General features: G+C 38.3%; 1 protein-coding gene across 4 annotated transcripts in view; it reads right to left on the bottom strand.

The window, feature by feature from the left end:
• Positions 1 to 2474: 2474 nt before the first annotated feature.
• Positions 2475 to 25407, bottom strand: part of ZCCHC2 (zinc finger CCHC-type containing 2) — a 45089-nt gene continuing 22156 nt past the window's right edge. Inside the window, exons 5-14 of one of the 4 annotated variants that reach the window (XM_072853157.1) lie at positions 23142 to 23254; positions 21116 to 21210; positions 17722 to 17805; positions 15903 to 15960; positions 13015 to 13153; positions 11434 to 11498; positions 10447 to 10541; positions 7679 to 7807; positions 5473 to 6981; positions 2475 to 4446 (exon numbers count right to left, since the gene is read on the bottom strand). In XM_072853157.1, coding sequence (XP_072709258.1) covers positions 4379 to 4446; positions 5473 to 6981; positions 7679 to 7807; positions 10447 to 10541; positions 11434 to 11498; positions 13015 to 13153; positions 15903 to 15960; positions 17722 to 17805; positions 21116 to 21210; positions 23142 to 23254 — 2355 coding nt within the window. In that variant the 3' untranslated portion in view covers positions 2475 to 4378. The remainder of the gene's footprint in view (positions 4447 to 5472; positions 6982 to 7678; positions 7808 to 10446; positions 10542 to 11433; positions 11499 to 13014; positions 13154 to 15902; positions 15961 to 17721; positions 17806 to 21115; positions 21211 to 23141; positions 23255 to 25407) is intronic. The other 3 variants (XM_072853158.1, XM_072853159.1, XM_072853160.1) reach the window with 3 other exon arrangements.

The raw sequence follows: 25407 nt of genomic DNA, 5'->3' as shown, positions 1-25407 counted from the left end.
GATGAACTTAAGAGACTCATTTCATTTCACTACGCGACACATTTGCAAGAATTACCACTTGTCTTTCTCTTCTGTTTTATTAACAGTACTTTCTTCCTAAATATCTGCTACTGATCATTGCTGGAGACAGGATGCAGGCATAGGTGGGCTTTTGGCCTGTCCATATACAGGTGTTCATACATTTTTATCTCTAATCTACTCCAATGTACAGCGATGTACAGAACTCGACTGTCTGCAGCTGTTAGCTCAAAGGCTGGATCAAAACTAGAACCCCGTTTCTCTACCCTGATTAGCAGCCGAGGCATACAACAGCCACGGGTAGAGAGGCAGCACGCTCTCCCTGCAATAACGCTGCGAGATGTGCGTTTCCTTCCTCCCTTGTCAGAGGAGCACAGGACTGTATGTTAGTACCTGGATCCTTTCTACGTAACTCAGACAGTGTTTGAGCCCTAGTATAAACTCAGGACTATGCCTTTAGGACACCTCTTCTTCCTCGCAAGCACAAGTGTGGTCCGTGTACCCTTTATATATATTGTGCCTAATTCTAGCAGCCGTAGTTACCAGCCCTGAGCAGGAAGCACCATTGCCCAACGCTGCTTTTTTGTGTGCGCAGAATTTAGGCAACCTTATTTCAGGAGAGGAGCTGCAGGAGGCCCAGGTCAGCACATCTCTAGAGACAGCCGTGAGCAAAACTGAAACAAATTATGATGGTACTTCCATCCCTCTACAACTAGGGTAGCTTGGCACTCGTTGAGTTTTGCAGTTTTCAGTGTACCTTTCTGCACCTTTTACTTTCCATCTACCTTGGCACGATGCATATGCCCTCTGTTCCTTCACCTCTTCAGGACCATCAGCTAAGTCAAGATCTAGGCATTAGGCCACCACTGCCATCCTAAGGCGCTTAGCTGGGAAAATGAGGCCATCTGTTCACTCCTAAGCAAGCAGTGTGCATCATCGCATTCCCTTATGCTCTCATCTTTCCAATCCTGTCCATGCCCGACTCATTGTTCATTTTGTCTTCCAGCTTTAGGAATCAAATGATTTGTACAAACAACAGGTTTCCATCTGCAGCAGCACTGCAGCAGGCAATACAAACCAGGAGCAGCGCAGTACGCAGGAGTCACTCCTGGACAGCTTGGATAGCTGCTCAGGCCAACCAGCTACGGGGTTTTCTCATTTATCTTTTGGGCATTCAACTGCTTCCCAGCCACTCCGTAGGAGAGAGAATCTCCCTCTTGAACTGCAGTTGTAGGTGAACCCGATTGCCCAGATAGTAGTGGTGTAGCCAAAGAGGACGGCTAGGTATGAGTGCTGTTAGGTCTCCAACAAAAGAAGCATCAGAAGAATGGGGTGTTTTATACTGTTTGCTGTGCCAGAGGGTATGGGTTTTTAAATTTTTGAATCGATAGATCCCACCACGATCTAGTAAAGTCAGGGCTGCTTGCAGCATGCACAGATGGTGTCAGTCAGGCAAACGAGAGTATCAGCAACTCAGCACAGTAAGAAGCAGATTTCATTTTCAGAGTAATATGGTAATTCACAACTTCCTTAGACAGTGTATGCACTCCCTTGTGCCTGGGGAGGGGGCACAAAACGCTTGCAGAAATGGAAGCTGCATGATGATGTCTGCATGACACCTGGGTTTCAATACCCCCCCAGGATTATGGGAGCTGCCTGAAGAAAAGAGGCTGGGTTCATTGTCAGCTTTGAACCTTCTCATCACGTTAGCTGGTTTCTCAGGAAGTAGGTTGTTCTGGGTCGTAAGCTGGGATAAAGATCTAAGATAGTCTGTGGTCCTCAGCTCTGTAGATAAGCTGCTGCTAAGCAGTAGGAATTAGAAGCGCTGTCTATACAGTAAAGTGAGGTGACAGAGTAATTGGAACCCTTCTCTTTCTCAGTACTACCCGAGCACATTCGGGTACTACATTCCTATCAGACCCCTCAGCTGTAATCTGCACACTTGTAAGCTTCTTCCCTACTCCCAGCAACCCCTGTTGTCCTTCCATATATTTTAGCAGATAGAAGAAAGATCTCACTTTCCAGCTACTACATGCCTAGCGCACACATTATTTGCACTGCAGTCAAGAAAAGCATGTTTAAACCGGGTTCTAGCCCAAATCCAGGAGCCATCGGAATATAACAGGCGTAACTGTTCTGAAAGAGCTTAGGTCAAAGTCCTGGGTCTATCACACAAGGTCATCCTCTTTCTCCCAAGAGATCTATCTGTCTTAGAGAAGTTTAAATCAAGAGACAGTATCCTGACTTCAGATACAAGACTGACCTTACCTTGTCAAATACTCTCAGCTTTGTCTTAAAAGTGACAAGATTCCAACCAAAATGGTAGCTTGCCCAAACCTTCCGCGATCCCACCCGTATACCCAGAGGCAGGGAGCATCACACTTATTTCATTGTTCTCAGTGACAAAGGACAGTACTTGCACACAGGTACTTTTTTTTCTTTTTTTTATTGCTGTTAATTCAAGGAAAAAGGTTGCATAAAATCCAATCTCTTCTAGAAATATAAGTGACCTTTCCAGTACATTTCAAATATCAAAGTATATGGTAAACATACAAATAAAGAGAAGGTAACATACCTCCTATTTACAGTACAGTATTTTAAATCATAAAATAAGTTCCATAAAGTACAACTGGCAGGTAATTCACGATACAAGTCCATTGGTGGTTTAACACCCTCACTTCAACTCAAACTCAGTTCATTCATTTCAAGTGGTCCAAAAATACCCAGATCAAATAAAAATTTTAATCAAAATAATTTTCATTTACTACTTAAACTTTTTTTTTTTTTTTTAAATTAAAGCTTTCATCTACCTCCCTCCCCATTCCCCCCCTCCAAGAAAAAAGTTTCAAAATGTACACTGGTGCTATAAATATAAATGCTACCTATGAAGAAATGTAGTAATCAAGCTTTTTTTCTTCAAGTTTTTTGTTTGTTTAGCAATTTATTAGACGGCTGAACCAAAGACTGATTTTATTTCATCCCTCTACTGGACACCAGGTCTGATTTTAAGAAAAAACATTTCTGCCATGAACTGTGAGGAATGCCAAACCCTATGGATATACAGTGGTAGTTGTTCATCGGTGTTGAATGCAGCAGTCAAAAAATACACTCATCTTCCAGATAACCTCAGTGCACTTTAGGAAATCAAATATTACCTGGAAGCAATTTAGTACATATATTGGCTTTTAAAAATAAAATAAAAAATACAGCAGCATTAAACTTACTTACTCATGATACTGACATGATTAATACCATCTTAACACTCATTTCAGTCTTTCACATTATATCGTAATTACGCATAGTGGTAAATTGTTATAAAATAGTGACTTTGCTATTTGGTAGACAGGTTCTAATACTAATACCTGACTATTTTGTAGAAAACCATAGCTTTTGTTCAGTTTGAAATAAAACATTTACATTCTAAGTACAATGCAACACTGTAATAGTTTAGGAAAAAATATTCAATCAAGTAATGATCATTCTGTGTTGACACGATGTAGAGTAGCTTTAAAAAAGGAAAAAATGCTGTCAACTTTCATTACAAATGCAAACACACTGAGTACAACATTCATACCATTTTTTTCACCTTTGTTGCTGAACATACAGGCTAAAAAGCTACAATGGAAGAAAAATCGGTCAATTTAAGCTCGTTCATTTTTCTAAATCTGTTCCAGTCCACAGTTTCAGCCCCTTCCTGCTCTATGTATTTTCATTTATTTGGGACTCTCAAGAGCTGTGTATATGTATTATTATCAGATATAGTACACATACAGTATTGTGTGTTCCTTTGGACTCTCCTAATAGGACGTTTGAACATCTCCCCTCAATTCATGAGCATTAATTTAGAGTATGGGTAGGGTCTGTATGAACTGCTAAACACTCATGCAAGTCCAACGAATCCACGTGGACAAACAGGGAAAGAAAATAAAACAGCAGCATAAGGAGAACAGGGAGGGAGGGAAGAAGATTGTGGTGGGGAACATGACCAAGTTTCTTCTTTCACCTTTTGGCTGCTCCACCAGTGATGTCAGAGGTCAGAGGACTTTTTTTTTTTTTTTAAATGCAGTAAACATTGCACATGTCTCAAGTCTTCAGTGCAAAAGCATGGTTCGAATGCTCTTTTTGATTGTTTGGCTGTGTGTTTGAATTACATGCATTACGCAAGCCTTTTGTAGAACCAGGAGGAGACCAGGGACTCAGCTTTCTTCTTTTGTATGGAACAGAGGTGCAAAAGCAATGAAAAATTCCAAAAGAATATAGAACCGGGAATGTCCCAAAACACAAGACCAACCCCCCCGCCACACACACACCTTCCCCCAATTTCCCAAGCTTCAGTTTAAGTAGGCAATGTTTACTTGTTTCAGTCTGCAGAATCCAAGGTATCATTGGAAGGGGGAGGGGGAGGTGCGTATCTCAGTCTGTAAGTGCCTAAAACAGGAAAGAGAACTACTAAGTCACTGCTCACAATTAAAATGGATTACAAAACCACTACAAGGTATCAAAATGGACATGCTCTTCAAAAGGCACTATCATCCTCCAGTCCTTTTAAAGTAGGTCCTAAGATTTTATACTATTTTCTTTCATCTGCTTGCTAAAACTGTAAGTTTAAAAAAGATGTAGACCGTAGATATAGGACTTTACCTTCACTGGAAAAATGCAAAGAAAAGACCACCCCCATCAAGGTTCGTCTTTCCTGTTCCAGTCTGACCAAACAAGTACCGTCAGAATGGGCACAGGCCAAGAATCAAAAATAGTTTATGCTCTATGCAAACACTGTGTTTCTCCATTCTTCTGGATGGAGAGAGAAATGGCATCTAAGACTGAAGCCATTCCTTTGATTTTTAGTTCCAATTGGTTTCTGCCTTTTTGCTGCAACTTCTCTGGAAAGTTAAAGCATGTTTCATTTATGTACTGTACTACATGATGGGCACAGAAGGATGGCTGATTGTGCAAAAGGTAAGCTTTAGAAAAGCTAAATTACCAAATGGCCAGTCTGTTGTTTTTTTTTTAATTCTCACAAGTTTTAAGAATCCAAGTTCGTATCATAGACAGTAAATGATAATCTTTCACTTTTTGCCAATGAATTCTCTCAAAAAAACCACTGAACAGGAATGGAAAAATTGAAACAACATGCAAGTCTCAACATAATGCCAAAAACAAACCAGTGAAAAAAGAATGACAATTTAGGACTGATATTGTTTGACTTCCCAGCTCTGAATCATACCCATTTTCAACTTCACGCTGTGAACCCCGTTCCCTTACACTGTTCTACAAAATTTTCAGGCAGAGATAAGATACTTTGCAGTTTTAGAGCAGGTCACTAGTGCACAACCATTTACACAAAACACACGCACGCACGCACACCTTTCTGCAAGACCAGAAACAGCACATTCAGAAAGGTAAAGAGAAACCGCTAAACTCAAAAGCAAGTCCGCTGGGAGTTATCATGATTACCTTGTTGACTGGCCTCCATGGATGACTGCTTACAGTCCTGCGCATAGTGTCCACTTACACCACAATTGTAACATGAAACGTTCCCATTCTTCTTGGGTCCCGACCCATTTGTGTTGGCAACTACGTTAGGTGCTGGATATACAGGATAGAGCCTCCCAAATCCTGCCATCTGCTGCATACCATAGTTGGCTTGGCTCCCCATCACTGGGTCATGCATAAGCCCGTTTGCATATGGAGACTGATGCAGGAAGAAAGGAAGTTGTGTTCCATTGCTTTGATGTGCTTGATTGAGGTAGCTGCCATTGCAAAGTGATGGCAGAGTGAAGAAAGATGGAACTCTGTAGACTTGTCCATGAAGTGGATTATGATAAAAATAGCTATTAATCTGAAGGCTTCCATTGGTCCCACAGCTACACCTACGTCCGCAAGAACCGCAAGGACCAGATCCCAACTGCTGCGGAGGTAACATTGTCCCGTTAGTGTTATTATTTCCAACAGCGTTTATGTAGGATGTGCTGTCACTCTGTGCAGTGCTGTGTGTTAAAGCAGGACTCGGGCTAGGGGCAGGGCCTGGCGTATGTGTAGGTATTGCAGGAGGAACAGTGGACTGGACCTGACCAACACCTAAACCAGCTGACTGAGGTGGTGAGGAAGTCGCTACAGTGTTTAGCACGCTTGTATTCTGGTTGGGCAACACACTGGTAGCATGAGGACTGCCTGGCAAAGCGTATGAAGCTGGTGGAGGTGGCGCTGCTGCTGTGGAGAGACCAGCTGCTGGAAGAACTACCTTTAGATTGGTAGGCTGAGGGATTGCTCCTGGGTTTCCCTCAATGTGAGGCACCATTTGATTCAGTCCTACCACCTGGGATGCAGGTTTTGTGATGGGATCTGTAGTAGGAACTGGGGATCCTGGGAAACTACCTGGATTGTGGACTGGGATAAAGGCAGTATTTGGTGATCCAATACTTAAGTTTCCTGTTGGCTGCTGTGGTCCATTAGCTGTGCAACTTTCTGATGATCCCTGTGGAGAGGGCATTTTCCATCTATGTATTGCCAAATGCGAAGCAGGGCTACCAGGCTGGACAGAATGTGGAAGGAAAGTGGATGGGACTGGCAAAGGGGAAGCCATCAGCTCAAGGCGTTTCTCAGGTTCACCAGAGGTCACCGGGCCCATTCCACCAGGAGGTGAATTTGCAGACTCTCTCACTGGCGAGACAGCAACAGGTGTGGTAACAAGCATTCCCATTGCTTTACCATCTACAGATATGGGTGGCGGGACAACTGCTTCAGGCTTTTGGGCAGCGCTGTGCATCACACAGTGTAAGGCAGGCATGAGGGAAATATGTTGAAACTTTGCATTCAAAGGATCTTCTGAAAGGCTTCCATTTTCATTATTCACTGAAGAGATCTGAGCAGATGATTTGTTCATATTTGATGAACTGACAGCACTGTAGCCTGTAAACCTGGTTGTATTTTGATTCCCAGAATCCTCAGAATTGCTGTCTGTATCTGTGGAGACAAAAGCATTTGTCAGTGTCAGAAGAACGAATCTGAAACAATATCGTCATGTCCTGGACTCATTTACCCATATAAAACTTCCTAAGTTGGATGATGCAAATGATAATTATGTCTTCCCGAATTAGAATAACTTTGAGATTATTTTCATTCATCCAAATCAAGCCAGGTCAATCTCCATCACTTGCCTATATCAAACTGCCCAACTAGATACTGTGCCTTTGACTTGTATATATCTGCAAATGGGAAGAATAGGACACAGACTGAATTAGGAATTTGCATCCACCTAGAAAGACATTAACACAGCCTACTCACATTTGGAAGCAGTGGCAAATTAAACTGTCAACACAAAAAGAAGGACCTCTCAGACACATAATTCAATATAAAACTGGTCCCTTTCATGACAAACTTTTCCCCATTACTGTACTGCTGAAATTTCTCAAGAGAGCTATGCCACTGAGGTCAGAAAATTACTACATTTATGGAGTAATCTACAACTCAACAGTATTTAAACACTCCTGCTATTTGCTAGAAGTCTTCAAACCATCCAGTCACAAAATACACAAAGCCAAATGTGTTCTGTGGCTAGCTCAGAAAGAAAAGCAGTTAATGAAACTGAGAAACTAATTAATACAAGAAAGAGATTAGTCTGGGAATAAAGACGTTCATGCACACTATCCATAAATACCACCTCTGTCTTTTTCTTCTTCACTATCAAAGCTTTCCCTCCCATCATGTCGTGGACTAGAAGGAGAACTGTAACTTTCAGATGATGTTTCTCCACATGTGTCATGACCAGATCCAGCGTCCAAATTTAGATCTAAAAATAAAAATTGGCATTTTTATTTTTAATCTCAGTATATGGAAGTGAAGTTATTTTGGTTTGCTCACATCTCATGCTAGTTCAGATTTTTGTTTTTTCCTACTTAATTGCATCTGTCCCCTGTATTCCTAACATTCCCACTCCCAGCAGTCAGGACTGGTCTTGTCTCTAAATTTGCAGTGACTGAATCCTTGGTGTTGAAGAAGGTGACACTGAAAATTAACATTTATGAGGAGTAGTGAAAACAATGATCACCCTTAATACATTTTGTGACGCTTATACCAAATTGTACTACAATAATAATTTCCTCTCAATGGTAGTGATCAAACGTTTCCATTCAAAGAGATGCAATACTCCTTGGTCATACCAGCAAAGTCAGAAAGCTAACTCCGCGGGCAACATCAAAATAATACACGTTTTTACAATTAACTCTTCTGGAACAGGCTTTAAGCAAACTGTATCAACAAAACCTGTTTAAACAAAAAGAGGTGAACTAAAAAAGTGTAAAATTGTTTTCTGAATTCTGAATGGGATCATGGGAAACTCATTTGCTGGAAACCAGCTTTCAGGGTGGGTTTAGAACCTATTAGTGAAGTCAAGTAGGTAGCTAGTATGCTCTGGCTTTCAAGTTCAGCCTCAGAGGTGAAGGAGCAAGACAGATGCACCCTGTCTCAGAACGTACGCCAGACACTAGCTTCAAGGAAACACCAACCCCCAAACCCTCAGCTGGCAAAACTCCAGGACAAAAATTAGAACACTATTATTTTTTTATTAATTCTAATAAATTATGATTTTATTTATAAATTATTAATTCATTTGTTATTGCTATTGCAAGTATAACAGGTTGGGCTAAGTCATCAAACAGCTGCCTTAATGCTTCAATTCTTGAAATAATTTCCTGGATTAAACCTGTAACTGGTCAAATTATTTTAACAAGTGTTTTGAATATCTAATATAACCTGGAGCAGCAGTGTCAACCTCCCATCGCTGAAAGCAAGAGTCTAAAGTGCTAGTCACAAAATACCAAGTCTTCAAAGTTACAAGTGTAACTAACTGATGACTCAGAAAAGCTAAAAATAGGGAGGAAAAAATGGAAGAAAACATGATGCAGTTAAGAGTTACTGATTCAAAATAGAGCATTTCAAACCAAGCCTGTATATATAAAGCTAGGCAGAGATTCAGACTGCAACATGAAATTTTTTCTTTAGACTATGTCTCCAATAGGGTATCTCAAAAGACATTTTGATGTTTGTATACAAACACACAGGTAGAAAGCTCATCTCTCAGCAGGACTTAATTGCTTCCAGCCTCTGTGGGTTGCAGTTTCCTCTTGGAGCGGTCTTAACTAGCCAACAGTATCAGACAGGCAGTTTCACATCTGTAGAGTAGTGGGTAGTGAGCGGACAGAACCCATGGCAAAGCATTCCCTATTTAACTTTGCACTACATCACACAAAATTGCACCACCTCGTAAAGTTATCATCGGTTCATAAAAGCTCAGTGCGTTTTGCCTGACAAGAAGGACAGTAATCAATCAGAAATGTATGCAGAAAAGCTGTCCGGTAGAGTATGTTTTCTGCTTGTACAGCCCTTAGCTTTAACTTTCTGAAATTGTCCTGGTTTTGCTAAGTTTGTGAACTGTGAGTTCTTGAAGTTTTAGTCAAATACTGTTTGTAGAAGGTAACAAAAACTGCCCATAAAACGCATGACAATAATTCAGAATGGGATCCACCTGGAACTCTCAACAGTGAGAACTGGTGAGAAGAAAGAATGAAAGCTTAATTAACACTGTACTCCAACTGGAAGCAAGAGCAAGACAAGGCACTTTGTAAGAGTCCTTTCAACACTTATGCCACCTAGGTGGTGTAGAAAAAGGCAAATTCTTTGTCAACTTTCTGTCATGAGAACTAAGGATAAGAGAGGCAAGGCTGCAACTGATATAGGGAGCTTAGAAAGCATCAAGATGGCAAAGTCAATGGGTAACGGAGCCCTTCAGAAATTTGTAATAAAGCTTGGAGACTCGATTTACTAAAGGAACACAAATATCATCTTGTTTTATAACTGACTGATGTACACAAGTCGTGGCCTAGACACTAGATTTTGCTGGATTACCCAAACTTGAAAACCCTGTTAGGGTAGCATACACAGTTCTGTGTTGTAGCTTAGTAGTTACTTGGTTTACACATTACAGTTCATCAGTGGTTCGCACCAGAGGGTTTTTATGCAGGTTCCTCGTGGGCGATGCCACATCAGCTGAAGAAACTAGTGAGCTACAAAGAGAACACTAATGACAAGATGCTGGACCTCCACACACACAGACTGCTAAATTTCATATAGAAGTAGCCCAACATTAACTGTTTCTGCAACTACTACTTCACGTAAGGCAACTTAGGGAGACTTTACTAGTATTTTTCCAGTTACGCATGAAAAGAGACATAGCGTAAGCAACCGCATACAGAAGACCGAGTCTAGCATGTTCTATACAGCAAGTCAAAGCACAGACTAGACAGCCAACATGCTGACTTGCACCAAAACAGATTTCAGGCTTGTGATTTCCCCTTTACTGCAGAACAATAAAAAAATCAGCAGAGCTGGAAATTCTATTTCTTACAAACAGCTTGGGAAAACACATCTTACCTTTTGCTGTCCCTGTACGGATGTGCTGTGATGCTGCAACTCTAACTCCATTAGTTCTGTTATTCAACCGGCAGTCAGTTTTCTTTGCTTTCTCCCTGTGTAAATAATTTTCATGGTTTTTTTTCTAAATGCATGGGCACAAATAACCAACCATGAATGAACACGTAATGCCACTGTAAACAAAGGATGTGACTGCAGGCCAGAAATGTATATTTAACAGCTATAACAACAAATGTAGATAATAAACAAATAGGTAAAGGCTGTTAGTGCAACATACGAGGAACTAAACTGCAAGTAGTGTTACTAAACACTATGAATAAAGATCTACAAAAGAAAACACACAAAAAAAGAAATGGTGCAGCTGATTCTAAAGTCGTCTTTGAAAGCTGATGTGTGTAATGCAGACCTACACCAGACTACCATAAAAGCATCTGGCTACAGAGTAACAAAATGACAGCAAGTCAACTTGGAAGTAGGCAGAGTATTAGCTAAGGGTGGAAATGTTTTCACTTTCTCACAGTGCAGGATTGTGTAGCCCACAGGAAGTTCTGAAGCCCTCTGATGTGCAAATTATCTTCAATAAAACATTTCAGCAAGTTACCACCCACTGCATAATGTTAAAGGTTGCTGTCAATCCTTATTTGATTTTCAGTGTTTTCTGGATAGCTTTACACCTTTTAACTTTCAAATAAATATAAAGGAAAAAAAGGCAATTCAGTATCGGTTAAGAACCTACTTCTGCTCCTTCATCTTTTTGCTAAATGACAACTGATATTTTGAGAAATGAATGCATACAATTACATTCTATTTTTCAAGTTACTTATTTTCAGAAGATAAAATAAAGATTTTTATGTAGACTGGCTTCACACTATGCCAGCTCTTGTTCCACAATAGCAAAACAAAGCACCTAATTGATTGTAGACTCTCTTTATCAGAGTGAAGGCATTACACTTTGTTTCTGGATTATGGGTTACATTGGAAACCTACTTTTCCAGCTGTGGCTTTCCTTTCTTCTTGCTTACTGCAGACAGACTTCGTTTTTCCGCCGTATGCTAGAGAGAAAATACAAAGGTGCCAGTCAAACAACAGAATTTGTATCACGAAAACCAACAAAACACCCCTTCTAGACCGACAGGTCTGTGAGTTCAAGACTAGTGCGCTCACAGGCGCTTTAACCATACAAACAACTACTTGTACAGTGCATCCAGGCCTTCAGAATAACACATCTTCTCTTGTGTTTATGCCATTATCAGCAAAACACTCAGCAAATAACTACTTGCAAATATTCCAAAGATATCAATCAAATTATTGTTTGCATGCTGTCTTTCCTCTTGAGGATAAAAACAAATGTGTTTCATAACATACCCTCTAAAAAGGCTAATCACAAGACTTAAGTGGCTACAGAATTTATTGATTTAAGTGGAATTATTTGATGGTTGAGGGGTGGGAAGTACACGTGGCACATTATCTTTACATAGTGACAAAGCAGGTACCCAGCCTTAAACTGGAGGTAGCTGCTAAACTAAACTCTAGAATACTACCTAGTAGTACATAAGGAAAAACACAGTATCTGCATAATTCTTTAAGTATACTATTACTAGCTGCTAGTAATATTTCATATTTGGAAAAGGAGTAAAATTCCTGAAAACTCTGAAATAATCTCTGTCCAAATATGCTGTACTTGGACATCCTTTAAATAGGAAGTAGCTTTTCCTCTGCTTTAGTGTATTAATATTTTTCTTGCCTCAAGCTTGCAAAATTTCAAGCTTTGATGCAGTCTACCATTTCATCTTTAGAAGCAAATCTCAATTCATGACCCTGCTTTGTGAAGTAAGGAAACTGGTTTTGTTTGGCTTGCTATTCCCCACATAATAATCAGTAGCCAATTCTGCATGTAGAATAAGAGTAATGTTAAGCAATTCTAACATTCAAGGTTTTTCAGATTTAAGCAGTGAGCAACCTTCCTTCCCCCATTTCAGTAGATGACTTTATTTATAAGCAATTATTTTTCTCAGCTATAATCACACCAAAACTGACCATTGAAGAGACACAAATCTCACAAAAAGTGTATATGCATCTAGCTATTAAATTTTTTCAACAAAGATTAATACTTAACTTAGATAATGCAGGTAAGATAGAAAGAATATGTTTAACCTATTGTCCCTACTGTAGCATTAATATGGTCTAGTTATTAATGCAGCTTCTAGTTTGTTCCTTGCAATAACACAGAAATTCCCCAGGTGTTCTGAAATTCTCTCTGATGACAATATGTTACAGTAACAGGAAAGTGTCAGATTAGAAATGAACATTACACTTTTCTGATTACTTATATCCTACTGGGAAATTTTGTTTACAAATTCATAAACAAAATATGCAACTATGAGACAGTGGTAAGTAACTATGAGGGTTTTTCTAATCAAGATAAGTCAGTAGCAACTTGAACTTCGACACTTATTTGCACAATTTTAGCAGGGCTCTTCATCATTTAAAGCTAAATCTAATCATGTGTAGTGGACAGCCTTCTCAAGTGTCTCAGAATATTGCTTTAAAGAAAAAACAGCAACACACCTGGTCAAGTAGGTTTGTACAGTGCTCTGGGTGCTGCTGGACAATACAGCTTTTTCTTCTCCAGTCCATTACCCCATTTTGCTCAGAGTGCTGTATGTTAAGGCTATCCAGTGAAGAACATTTTGCACTGCTAGTGCTGCTGAAAAGAAAAAACCAAAAGTTATGCCGATGTGAATAAACTTGCAGGCTTTTCCTACCAACATACACATTTTTGCATCATGTTGGGAAACTGCAGTATTTTGCTTTCAGAAAACCCTAGAAATTCACAAGAGATTAAGAAGATGTAAATTACAGGAGTTCTTGTGATCTAAAGTTATATTAATGATCTGAACATAACTGGACTTTTTCCATTTGTCTACTATAATTTGACACAAAATTCAAAACAACAGAATTTGTAGAAAACAGTACTTGAGAGAAGAGTTTCCATGGATATTTCTGCACACAAAGTCTTTTTGTTTGCTTTTTTCATACTAGACATGGGGAAATTTTCCAGATAGAAATGTATTCTGAATTCATCGTCTTTCTTCCTTATCGTTAATGACAAACCTGGAATTACTTTGTAATCCCTATTTCAGAATTCATGAGACATTTAAGAAAAGGAATGCATGGCTACTTACAGATCATACTGCAGCTGTGTTTGTTTGAATTTCAAAGTAGTCATCTTGCTTTATATTTTTACCTTCAGGATTGCTAGTTTTGAGTAGTGCTTGGAAACCAGGATTGCTAGTTTCGAGTAGAGCTGGGAAAGGGGAGTGGCATATGGCATTTACTTTGGACTTTATAATGCCTTCCACTGAAGCTTCTCTCTTAACAGCAGCCGGTCAGAAGCAAGATTTAACTAGGTCTGAGAGCACTGGTCAACAAAGACTGCTGGAAGAACAGTCAGGGTTCTGACAGTCAGTAGGGCACATGGACCTATAAAATTCTCATCTATCGTACAAAACCATGCCCTACCACTGACTGGATGCCAAAAAAAAAAAAGTTAACACTTTTGAATTCTTATCAAAATACTTATGCTGATAATTGTAAGTGCCTTTTAATTCAGGGTTGTTGGCAAGTTGCTTCATGAAGGTTACTGCAATATGAAATGTTACTCAGTTCCCATGATAGCAGAAATCTAGCTCACTCCAAAGCACAAGACATGCTGAAGTTCCAGTAGCTACTTACCAAATACCTCTGAAAATAAGTGCTCAAACTAGTTAAAAGATGTACAATAGAATATTTAAAAAATAGTTTAAGAAAATGTTGAGAACCCAAGAAGGTCCCAAAATGCAGACACGACCCCATGACTGCAGAGATATAAGCAAGGTCACTTTAGAAACTTCTGCCAAATGGGGTTAAGTGAATCCACTGCCAAATTTGCAGTCATTTCATGTAAGCTGTGATACTGCTAATTTTTTTATTTCGTATGTCTGATCTCATTCCTACTAGTAAATTTCTGGACCTTTTCAAGAGTAAGGCTGCCATATACTGAAGAAAAACAAAAAGGTGGACAGATGTAATGTACAAATTTTCCTAAAATGTACCAATGCTATTTGAGACGAACTGCTCTGTGACTCTAGACAGTTTTATACATATTTAAAAGAGAAAAGTTTCATTCAGTGCCACTTCTTTAGAACCCATAAATAGCAGGCACAGGTTTTAAGAAGACAGCCACATAACGCAAACAAGAGAGGACTAACAGACCTTTAGCAGTCAAGTAGTAAACACATTTTCCCCTCTTAAATAAACGTAACGTAACAGCCAGCAAAAGGAGCTGCTATCATGGAAGTTTGTGGAAAGGCCTCTGTCTTTCCCACCTGAAAGATAGATCCTAAACTACAGTCAGCTTTAGTATGCTTTATTATACAATGAATAAGAAAAAGATAGGGTTTTTTATTAGTAACTATATGCTAGTAAGTTTGGATCTCGCTCTTATGACTTCACAGTAGGCTGTATATCCACTGGTATAATCAGAGATTTTGTCAAGATGACATTCTCTTCTTGAAGAAATGTAAGTTGAGAGTAAGTAGGAGGGTTAAAAAGCAAAACAGAAACAAACCACTAAGTTGTCCAATTGGTAATTTCACAAGAATCTTGTCTGTTAAAGATCTGTGAACCTTAACCAATGTTTTGTGCTGTTTCTATTCTAATTATTGTAATTCCAGGTAATTTCCCCCCCCAAGATAAATACATTTTACAGATAAAATAACACAGAACAAAACTGTAAACCACAATAAATTTTGTATCCATTTTTTCTCTTAATATAGTTGAAGTATTGCACAACTATGTGCAAACATATCCAAAGTTTCTGGTCAAAATACATTAATGGGTGAATTCACATTATGTACTTCATGTATCTGAAAGCATATATAAACTACTTTAATATGGTTAAGAAGTGCTTCCACTTACAATGGATGTAAAACAGCAATGTATACATGCTTTTGCTACTAAGCAAGGGAAAGAATGGACTACCTTCTCCTGTAAGGTCATCTTTGAAGCTACTGAAGAAAAGCTTAAAATCAACAGCACTGGAAATTTTCAGTATATGCATGGATTTGTGTGCAGATGGGAAAAATACATGCAATACAAATTTATGTTACTCAGCTTATAAAAACAAATCAAAACATCAACTCAAGTCATGAAGATTCACAAAATTTGGGAAAGAAGAGAGTTCCAAATGACCTAGACCTACAGATTTAGAAATAGGATCTTTTGAAATATTTTTCTAATATAGATTAAATTAATAACGCCCCCCGAAACAACAAAAAATAAAACAAGAACACCCCACCCCAACCAACCAAAAACCCCACAAACAAGCTTTAATCTAGAAGGAAACACATACTCTCAAAGCACTAACAAATGAAGTTCAGAAATGTAGCATGGTCACATTACATCCTAGTACCTACTTGGCAACAGGACTTTTTCCATTATGTTTCTTGTGAACTGCTGTGTGTTGCATTACATCTGGAAAAAAACAAAGCATAATTTCAATAGCAATTCCTATTTCCTCTTTTAGATCAATTCAACAAATTCGTATTTCCATCACTACCAGATACTTAGCAGAAGACATCTCCGTTAAACAGGGTAGGCTTCATTTACAGTGCTGAAGTGAACAGGTGTTGCATAGAGGAGAGATCAGTTTGTACAGACAGTATAGTCAAGACTCTTTACCTTTCATTTCACAGAAGAATTAAACAGAAAAATAGGAACTATAACAACCGTTTATGTTTGCTCACCACTATATTTAATCATAAGGACTAAATGCATGACTGAATATCACCCAGTATGAAAGGATGGAGAGAGAAGAAAGGATTCAGTCAGAAAAGTACAGAATTTTGTAATTTTTTCTGAACTGCTAAAATTCATCTCAAAACTATGTCACACATTCTGAATAGTGAATGAAGTATTAGAACAAATAGTCTTACACAGAAGTATTGCATTCTGAACCTCAAAATTCACTACGCAAGTAAAGCTTTACAAATTACATTTGACATAAAAAGAGATACTGCCTCAAACAAGAAACAAGAACTTTAGAGACATGGTCTACCCTTTTCTTCAAGGCAACCGTTAAATTTTAACAAAAGCAACTTTTCTGAATTCCAACTGTTGATGATCTTAGCCTTCTTGGTAGCTATCTTTTTGCCTGAACTCCTCTCAATGCTACCCATAAGTCCAAATTATGATTGGAGGGGGGGGGGAATGACAATTTTTAAACTTCTGGTAGCACTTCACTAAAATGGCACAAAAGGTGTTCTGAAATGCATTTGTAGTTTCATCAGGTGAACAGATTTTTTTTTTTTAAGGACAGTATATAAAACACTATTTGAACAATTTCCAAATCTATTGTAAATTTACTTGGTGCATTCTGAATGCTAAAGAAGAATATGGTAATGATTTCTTAAATAAGAAAAAGCTGTCTGAACTGCATATGTGGATTACTGATTGCACATAAGATCAACCACAAGCTTCTTATTAGTTATTAATGTGTAACAGGATAAGAATGGTGTCATTCTGTGAAAGCTTGTGTAAGTGTTCAGTGGTCCATGTTCACCTATAAGTCCCATTTCTCATTCTTTCCACCTACCAAAAGCTTATACTTGTTTGCTACTGAAAACAATGCAAAACTGGCTTGCCATTCCTTTCAGAATGAAATTACTGACCACCACTAGGCTGCTGCTTCCACACATGAACTGTTTTTGACGTATTTGGAAAACACCAGCTTTCAGACTGTAATCAACACCCACTGCAGTTCCAAACAGTCCTTATTAACAGTCCAGAGTATAAAAGCAGCATAGGTTAAGAATAAGAAGAGGAAAACTTGAACATCCTTTCTGTGTAAAACTAAAAGCTAGACAAATTTGGCAGATTTAATGCAAAACAGTCTGCAACTCTTGAAATGATGCACTTAACTTCTAACCCTGGTAAAGACATGGAAAGCTACAAACAATCTTGGCTCAAGTAAATTGTAAAGTATATCTTCCTGGTTGCTCAACACAGCTGTGAACTTCTGCCTCTGAGCTGTCTATGAACACTCCCACTCCTTGGATTATAAAGCAACCTCCTAAGGAAACTGCTGAAAGTATATAAAAATTCTTAATTTACATAGCAGATTTCATTCAAATCTCTCAGCTGTGTACCAATGAAGAAATCGGTCAACTGCATGATTTCCAGAACTGAGTGTGGCAAAATTTCTCAGAGAAGAACCACCTTTGAGTACACAACTACCTTCCTCCTGACTTGAAGCTTCTGAACTGTCCTCCTTGAAGTGTTCTGGTGCCTTAACCGTCTTCAAAGAGGGTTGTAAGTTACCTGCAGAGAATAAAGTTCACGTAGTAACTTTATAGATCTTGAACAACTAGACAGTTCCTGAATGCTTGCACTAAACTGGAAGCTAGGGAAATGGAAGACTGAACTTACTGGTTTGCAGGTGGCAATAATTTGAACAGCATCTCCTTCAAAGCAGGCCATCTCCAAGAGTAAAGGCTCTATGGAGACACTTTCATTTTGAAGAAAAGAGTGTGCAAAACAATTTTAAAGCTATGGTGCAATTTCAAAAGGTTGAGATTGTGATTATAGTATTAAAAATATTCCTATTATGCTGCACTTCAGATTTTTTAATAATCTTTTTTGTGTTACAGCAGGAAATGGGAGGAGACCAATGATAGTTACTAGAATTCTTCTACAACAAGTTACTCTCCTCCACTGCCAAAAGAGACCTAATATGGGCTAAAGTCTTCTAGTGCCCTTAACACAGTCTTCAAGCACAATTTTTGCCTTTTTATGCCAGACAGGATGGAAAAAGAAATGGCAATAATATTTACAGTTTTGTTGCAAAAATATCACTGCCATGCTCTATAAAAGGACTAAGTTTGATAATGAATCTACCTCTAGGAGTCTACTCTTTCCCTCTCAAAAAGTTCCAAGTTAGTGCAGGTAAAAGCATCTGAAAGCTGTTGCTTAGGAGCTTGAAATGTTGATAGGAAGATCCTTCTGAATATCGTCTGCATTGAACATCTAAGCCCCCAGAGATCATGCACTAATAAAGTCTGTTGGAATTAAAAGTCTACTCCAGCCTGAAAAATTGTCTAAAATAACTGACATTATGAACCAGGAGGAGCTAATTGATTTCCTCCTTAATGGAACCACAGCGGCATAATTACACTTACTGAAGATATTATTCAGTGTGAGATCCCAACTATTATTTAAAGTATAAAGACCCTTCACTGAACATAGAATTTATTTCCACATAGGTTTTACTAAAACTATACCCTTCAGAAAGAGTGAATATTTTTGTATTTCCATGAAGAGACATTTTTATTCCCAACTCTAAATAGCAACTGAAGACCAATTTAAACCACAACTGCTTTGTCTGCCAATTAATTCTGCAAATCCGTTTGAGAACTATGAAGAGATTTTTCTTAAAGATACGCTTCCCTACCCCCACCCCCCCACTGTCATCACATTCAAAATATATCACCATGGGCTAACTTGCAACTGCAAGTATTAGCAGGATTTCAGGAATCCCAGACAGGAAACCTAGAAAAACACAGAGGCCACCTGTGGTGAGCTACCCCAGACAAGTCATCCAGTCCCCCTTCTCAAAAGAAAAACAACTATGCTTAGATTTATCATACTATTTGTCTTCACCAAACTTTTTCTTAATATCTAACTTAATGTCAGGGACCTGAACCACATCAATGGGCTTTGCAACCTCTTCCCCTGCCCTCCCAAGGGCTTCATCTGCCTGTGCTCAAGATCCAATGTGATACAGTGCAGTTTTGCAATTTTGGGTGAGACCACTAGGAAAAGAACTGGCAGAAGCCTCATCTGGGGCCTCCATCCTTTGGCTTGGGAGCCACATTTAAGCTCAGGCCCTTGCCTGGGGTGCACTGCAGCCATGCCCGTGCCTGGCCACATACCTCACTGATCCTGTTCTTAACCCTGACCTACTGACTTGTTTTTCTGCCTTGACCTCAGTCCTGCCTCACTGCTTTGGACTTGTCTGGTAACCACCAGATTCTTGCCTGACCCTGGTCCTAATCTTCTTCACAGCAAGTTAAGCCCAGTGCTTTCTGTCTTATCCATCAGAGAGAACAGATCATCCTCTTTACATTATGACTCTTTGGTATTTGAAGACTTAAGTCATCTTCCACTGGAGTTTTTCCTCCCCTCTGCTAAACAATTAAGTTCTTCATCCTATCTGTCATGCATTCTAGATCTGACAAACCCTTGTGAACTTTCATGTGCCCAATTATTTATTTATTATTATGCAAATTATCTCCCATTTATGATCACATTACAGTCTGTAAGACTTCCTGTAGAATTGACATTTTTCCATTTTACCCTTCTGATCTAGCTACCCTGTAGATCATTTCTGCCCTGCACTAACCCAGTCAAGTCTATCGTGATGGAACCAGCACTGGTTCTTTTTCAGACCATTTCAAATTATAATCATGTACAACAATGCATTTGCAAGTTTTTCCCACCTAGATGTAGTCTACAGACTAAAATATGCATACCCTGTGCAGTGTGCCCATCATTAACGTGAATCTTTCTGGACTTTGGAAACGCTTTCCTCCCCACACAGCCTTTCATTACAACAGAGTTGTCAGAATTTTCACAGCAGTAAATTCCAGCCAGTTTCACAACCATCATGGACCTCATTAGCTTAACTTTTTCACGAAACTGCCATGTAAGACAATCACATGTAATCTGAATGAAACTGCCATGTAAGACATGTAATCACAAAATAACCTACAGCTCCTACCCTAATCACAAGGCCTCTATCTGATAATGGAAAGAATACATTTGTCACAGATCACACCGATCATTTCAAATTAAAGCCAGCCATCATGCCTCTATTTTCTTCCAAGCGCATATGAGCAGTCTGTTTGAAAACTCCACCTTATTCAATTCCTTACTAAGGTCTTCTGCAACTTCTGAGGCAATGGCCTCATAGTCAGTGCCTTAACTGTCATGGTGTATAATGTGCACTGAAAGAAGAAAAGATTCAACAGAAACAAAGACCACGTCTTAAGGCGTCCATACAGAGGAGCTAAGATTAGGTTGTACAAACAATTTGTCATACACAAGTAGGTAAGAGGCCCACCAAGGAAAGCTCTGCAATGCAAATGCTTTGAACAAGATTCTGTATATTCTGAAATTAGGACCATCCCACTATTTATGTACTATATACCCAAAATGAATCTTAGTTTAAATATCAAGACAAACGCTTCATCTCCAAAAGAAACCAAATAAAAACCAGATGTGATTTTTTGGGTCAGCTCAACTTTTTGTTCCAAAGTTTAAGATTTCTCTAAAGGAAAAAGTCCCAAACTGTTGCACATACTCAATTCATAACTACCTATTTTAACAGCATGATGGTACAGAGGAGAAGAAAGAAAGAAGAAAACACAAGATGATGTTGCATAGCATGTTCTCACTGTCAAAAGCACGAGTATCTGCTGAAGCAACTATTCATTGGCAGGGAGTTCAAATATGACCAGTGGAATACAATGTAACATGAACACATAATTATAAAAACATAATTAGGCATGACAGGAAGAATAGCTTTTTATAGACTTTTTGTTATATAAAAGAGTATTAGGATATTTCTTACTGTGAGTGTGTAAAGATTCTGATGAAATTGATTGGAAGAAGTTGTATACTCTCTGATTCTGCAGAAAAGCTTGTGATGTATTTGAAAATAGCTGCCTGAAATTTAAGTGAGAGTTTGTTAAACTGTAAGTAATATTCCATAGGAAGAATACAAACATTTACTACAGTACCATTTAAGAGCAAAGTAGGCAGTTCTTAAGAAGTCCAAACACTTGAACTTGCACGTTCATCGTAAACAATGTTAAATGCTACTTTTAAGCTTTGTTGTTCAGTGCTAGTGTAAGGTCAGAGTACAGCCAGTACAAGAAATTGGTATGATGAATTTTTTTTAATTTAAAAGGTATGTGCTTTTGAGCCATCCCAATTCAAACATTTTAGCTGCCTGTAACATTTTATTGAAGAGGAGTTTGGACTGAGTCAAAAAAGCACAGGACTTTATATTTTAACATTTAATTTCACAAAACAATGCATCTGTTCCTTAAATGCACTTATTTCGTTACATACAAAGTTGAATTTACCTAGAATGTCAGTATTTGAGTTTCATAATTATCTCCAAGAGCAAAGGGTGGGATTCTCAATACTGCTCTGCACTGGTCTGAGTCTGTTCCCAAGAGGTCAGTGACAACTTCTATTAGCTTCAGATAAGAAAATAGGCCAAGAATAAATGGTTTTTACATTCCACACCAAGTTTTCAGTTATTGCTTGCCAGGAAGCACTATCCAGTTCTATTTTTTTGGAGGAGGGGCAGGGGAGAGCAATTTTGGCAACTGGGCACATACTTAAGACCCCCAAATAAATATATATTTATGCTAAACTGATACTGTAAGAAAACAAAATTTGTATACAGTAATGCTATTATCACTAGATTATTCACATAGCATTCCCGTATAGTCACAACTTAGCTTGCAAATTGTAATTATAGTTCCATACTACAACACAGTTGGAGATGTTTAAAGGTTATCCTCAAACTGAATCTCTTGGGTTTGTAATTACTGTGCAGTGAGGCTTCACAACCTTTCTGTATTACAGATACGTTCTCTTCAGTCAACCTCTATTTAATAAGTTTATTAATTTAAAAGCAGAATGTTTATTAGCCAAAAATGATTCTCACAGGTTTAGTTTTTGGCTTGACAATCAAGCCAATAAAGACAGACAAATAATATTACAGATCAAAATAAAAGAAAATTGGGAAGGGGGAGGTTGAGGCACACAGCAGCTCCGTATCTTCTATAGCTAAGCTATTAAGACAAAACCCAAAGATCCAATACACTTGGACCTGCAGTATATTCTGAGCAGGAGCTTCAAAAGCGGTGCCTGATTCTTCAACAAGTGCCCTAACTCAAGAGACACTGCCTAACCTGATTAATAATTCAAGTTGTTTTGAACAAGGTTGAACAACCCTGACAGGAAAGAACAAACGTAACAAGATATCTGTAACAAACAAAAAGAAGAGGGAGGCCCACCCAAATTCATATTGCTGCTCTGAGTTACAGGATTTGACCAACACGTCCCACATCCCAGCAAGCACCCTCATTGCTAGAGAGTAGGCTATAAGGTATGGGCCATTTTCTTACAAATGTGTGAGCTACATTTAATTTTATATACATGCTTCACTATTACTGTTTATTCTTTTCCAAATTCTGTTCTGTCTCTCACTCTATCCTGCCATAAAATTAGAACATATGCACTTTGAGTTACTGTTTCTAATATTTCTAAATATATCCTTGTATAACGGAGGTAAGACCCTCGCTGAAGCGCCAATCATTGCTATATAATGCTGCTCAGGAGAAATATTTTCATAATTGTATGATTACTTCTAAAGAAGTAATCCATTAAAGTTTCATAAGAATCTCAATTTAAAGAAAAGAAAAAAAAAAAGTTAAGGGTATCTATTTCATCACTGCCTTCCCATTTCCTTCAGAAATTGGGTTTAGGCAGCAGAATTTCCATGGTCCCTAAAAGTCATCGAGTTTTATTTCAATTACTTTTCAGGTGATGCATTTCAGGTTATTTGCTAAAATATTTACCTGATTATGGGCTCAAGATCAGCATGCCTTCGTTCTTCCCTCTTCTGAAAACCCTGATTTAGTGCTCTTAAAATAGTCTTGTCAAATGCTTCAGAAGACAGTTCCTTTGGGAGCTGAGAAAAAGGTTCATGTTAAAAATGAGCAGTTGACATTTTAAAGACTACATTTGTTCACCATCAGTCTTTATATCTTTTGGTATCAACAAGAAACTCTATTGTTCTAGTTTGAGTAAGGTAATTTACAGACTAAAGGTACAACAAATCATCATAATTTAGTTTTGCCAGAGAAACAGTTTGCTGTAAAGCCTCACATCAAATCCAACTGTAAGATGGTTTAAAGCTCTATCTGAAAGAACTACATTCAGAAATTTACCAATACTATGTTCTTTTCCAGAGTAATTTACAGCCTTTTTTGATTTATTTCTTTATATCTTTCACACACACAAAGTAGGTCTGAAAATAACAAAAAAAAATTAGCAGGGAGGACTGAATGCACTGTACTCGCTACCATCAATTAGCTAGATTAAGTTATTTTAAAGAAACGGGAGTAGAAAGGAGATTGTTTGAGTTATGTAATACACTAGACTTCAGTGGGCAATATTGAGATTAATCAAGAGCAAGTCCTTCTCCAGTTGCTGTTAACACTGAAACTTTTTACGAAAAGTTGTTATAATTGTTTCCAATGCCAGTATTACAACATGAGGTCTTCTGATGTTCTAGTTCAGAAGGAAAAATTCTAGCATCTAAAGAGCATGTCTATTTTAAATGAAAAAAATATTCCCTAGAACAAAGATTTTTCACATTTACCACTTCCAAAATAATGTACTTAAGTATAAGAAAGCTGATCAAATTCATTAATTTATATTTTAAAAAAACCCCATATTTTGATTTTGGGGCAATTAAAAGTAAGCTGCCATAGCAAAAATGCTTTTTCCTAAAGTTAAAAGCTATTGCTAACCTGGTTAACATCTGCCATCAGTTATGATCAAAAGCACTAAGTAATTTACACTAGAGCAGCATCTTCCTCCTGCATATCTGGAACGCACCCAATCCAGAGTGCCAGCTGGATATTACATCCTGCTAGTGGTACAACAGCAAAGCACTAAGTAATTCACTGAATGAAATGCTACTAATAGAGAAACACTATGTCTAATGTAGGTAATTGCTAGGTAACATACATAAAATGAACTTCTGGACAGATGGACTCCAGACAGACAGGTGCTGTTAGTATTAGATTAGTACAGTGCTATATCACCTGAAGTATATTAGATATAAAAACAGAAAGAAGTGCTGAAAGCAGCTTTTCTTAACTGACCCCTTTAGCTTTAATGTGTGCTATTGAGGAACTCTGAAGAATTAGTCAGCATTAACCAAAAGGTACCAAAAAGCTACTGCAGAAGCATGGGGATGAGCAAACCTCCTGTCCTGGTGTTTTGTATTTAAATTTGTCTCCAGAAACAGCCACAACTTTTTTCTTTAAAACTTGCATTAAAAGACATTAAGTTCCTTCTGTAGTTAAAGATTCAGAGTTATATGAACCCAAGATTAGGTGCTTACTATCTTAACTACAGGTAACGAGATAGATAGCCTTGTTCCTACAAATTTGTTGTCCTTCCACATATGTGGGTAATTTCCTACATGCAAAGAACTTTTTATGCTTATCACGTAAGAGAAGGTGCTCTTTAAATACAAGGCATACAAGTTATCCCATTTATTACCTTAGTTTTTCCCACCAATGCTTCTACTCTGAAACAATTTTTACAGTTATTTTATTCCTATCACCCACAACCTTGGAATTTCCTATCAAGTATTTTGACCATTCTTTTCTCTCCCTAAGAAATTGAGCATACTACTAAACAATGCCATGCAGACTGGAAATAAGAATAACAAAAAGCCAAAATACAAGCGCATGTGAACTGGACAGCATTCGTACTTCTACAGTGCTTTTTAAAGCAAGGTATAAGTTTTATCCTGCCTTATTAAACAATTCTCTCTTCTCTACTTATGGCTATCAAACCAACACAAACCAAATATATTTTTCAGCTGTGCACATTCTCCACACAACACTTCAGCAAGCTCATAGCAGCCTGTGGTTGTCCTCCTCTTGTCCTGCCATCTTCTGTATATCTAGACTCTGCTGGAGCAGTCAAGCCAGCAGATGGAACACTCCACTTCTGAAGAGCTGCCATTAGTCAAACTGGACAGCTCTGCAACATTTTGGATCCTGTCTGTTTGCCTGGCTCCTCCTGTTCCTCCTGGCAGCAAGT

This window comes from Ciconia boyciana, chromosome 2 (assembly GCF_034638445.1).
Source record: "Ciconia boyciana chromosome 2, ASM3463844v1, whole genome shotgun sequence".
NCBI lineage: Eukaryota > Metazoa > Chordata > Aves > Ciconiiformes > Ciconiidae > Ciconia > Ciconia boyciana.
Note: the sequence above shows the minus strand (reverse complement) of the source record. Positions and strands in the feature narration are given on the sequence as shown.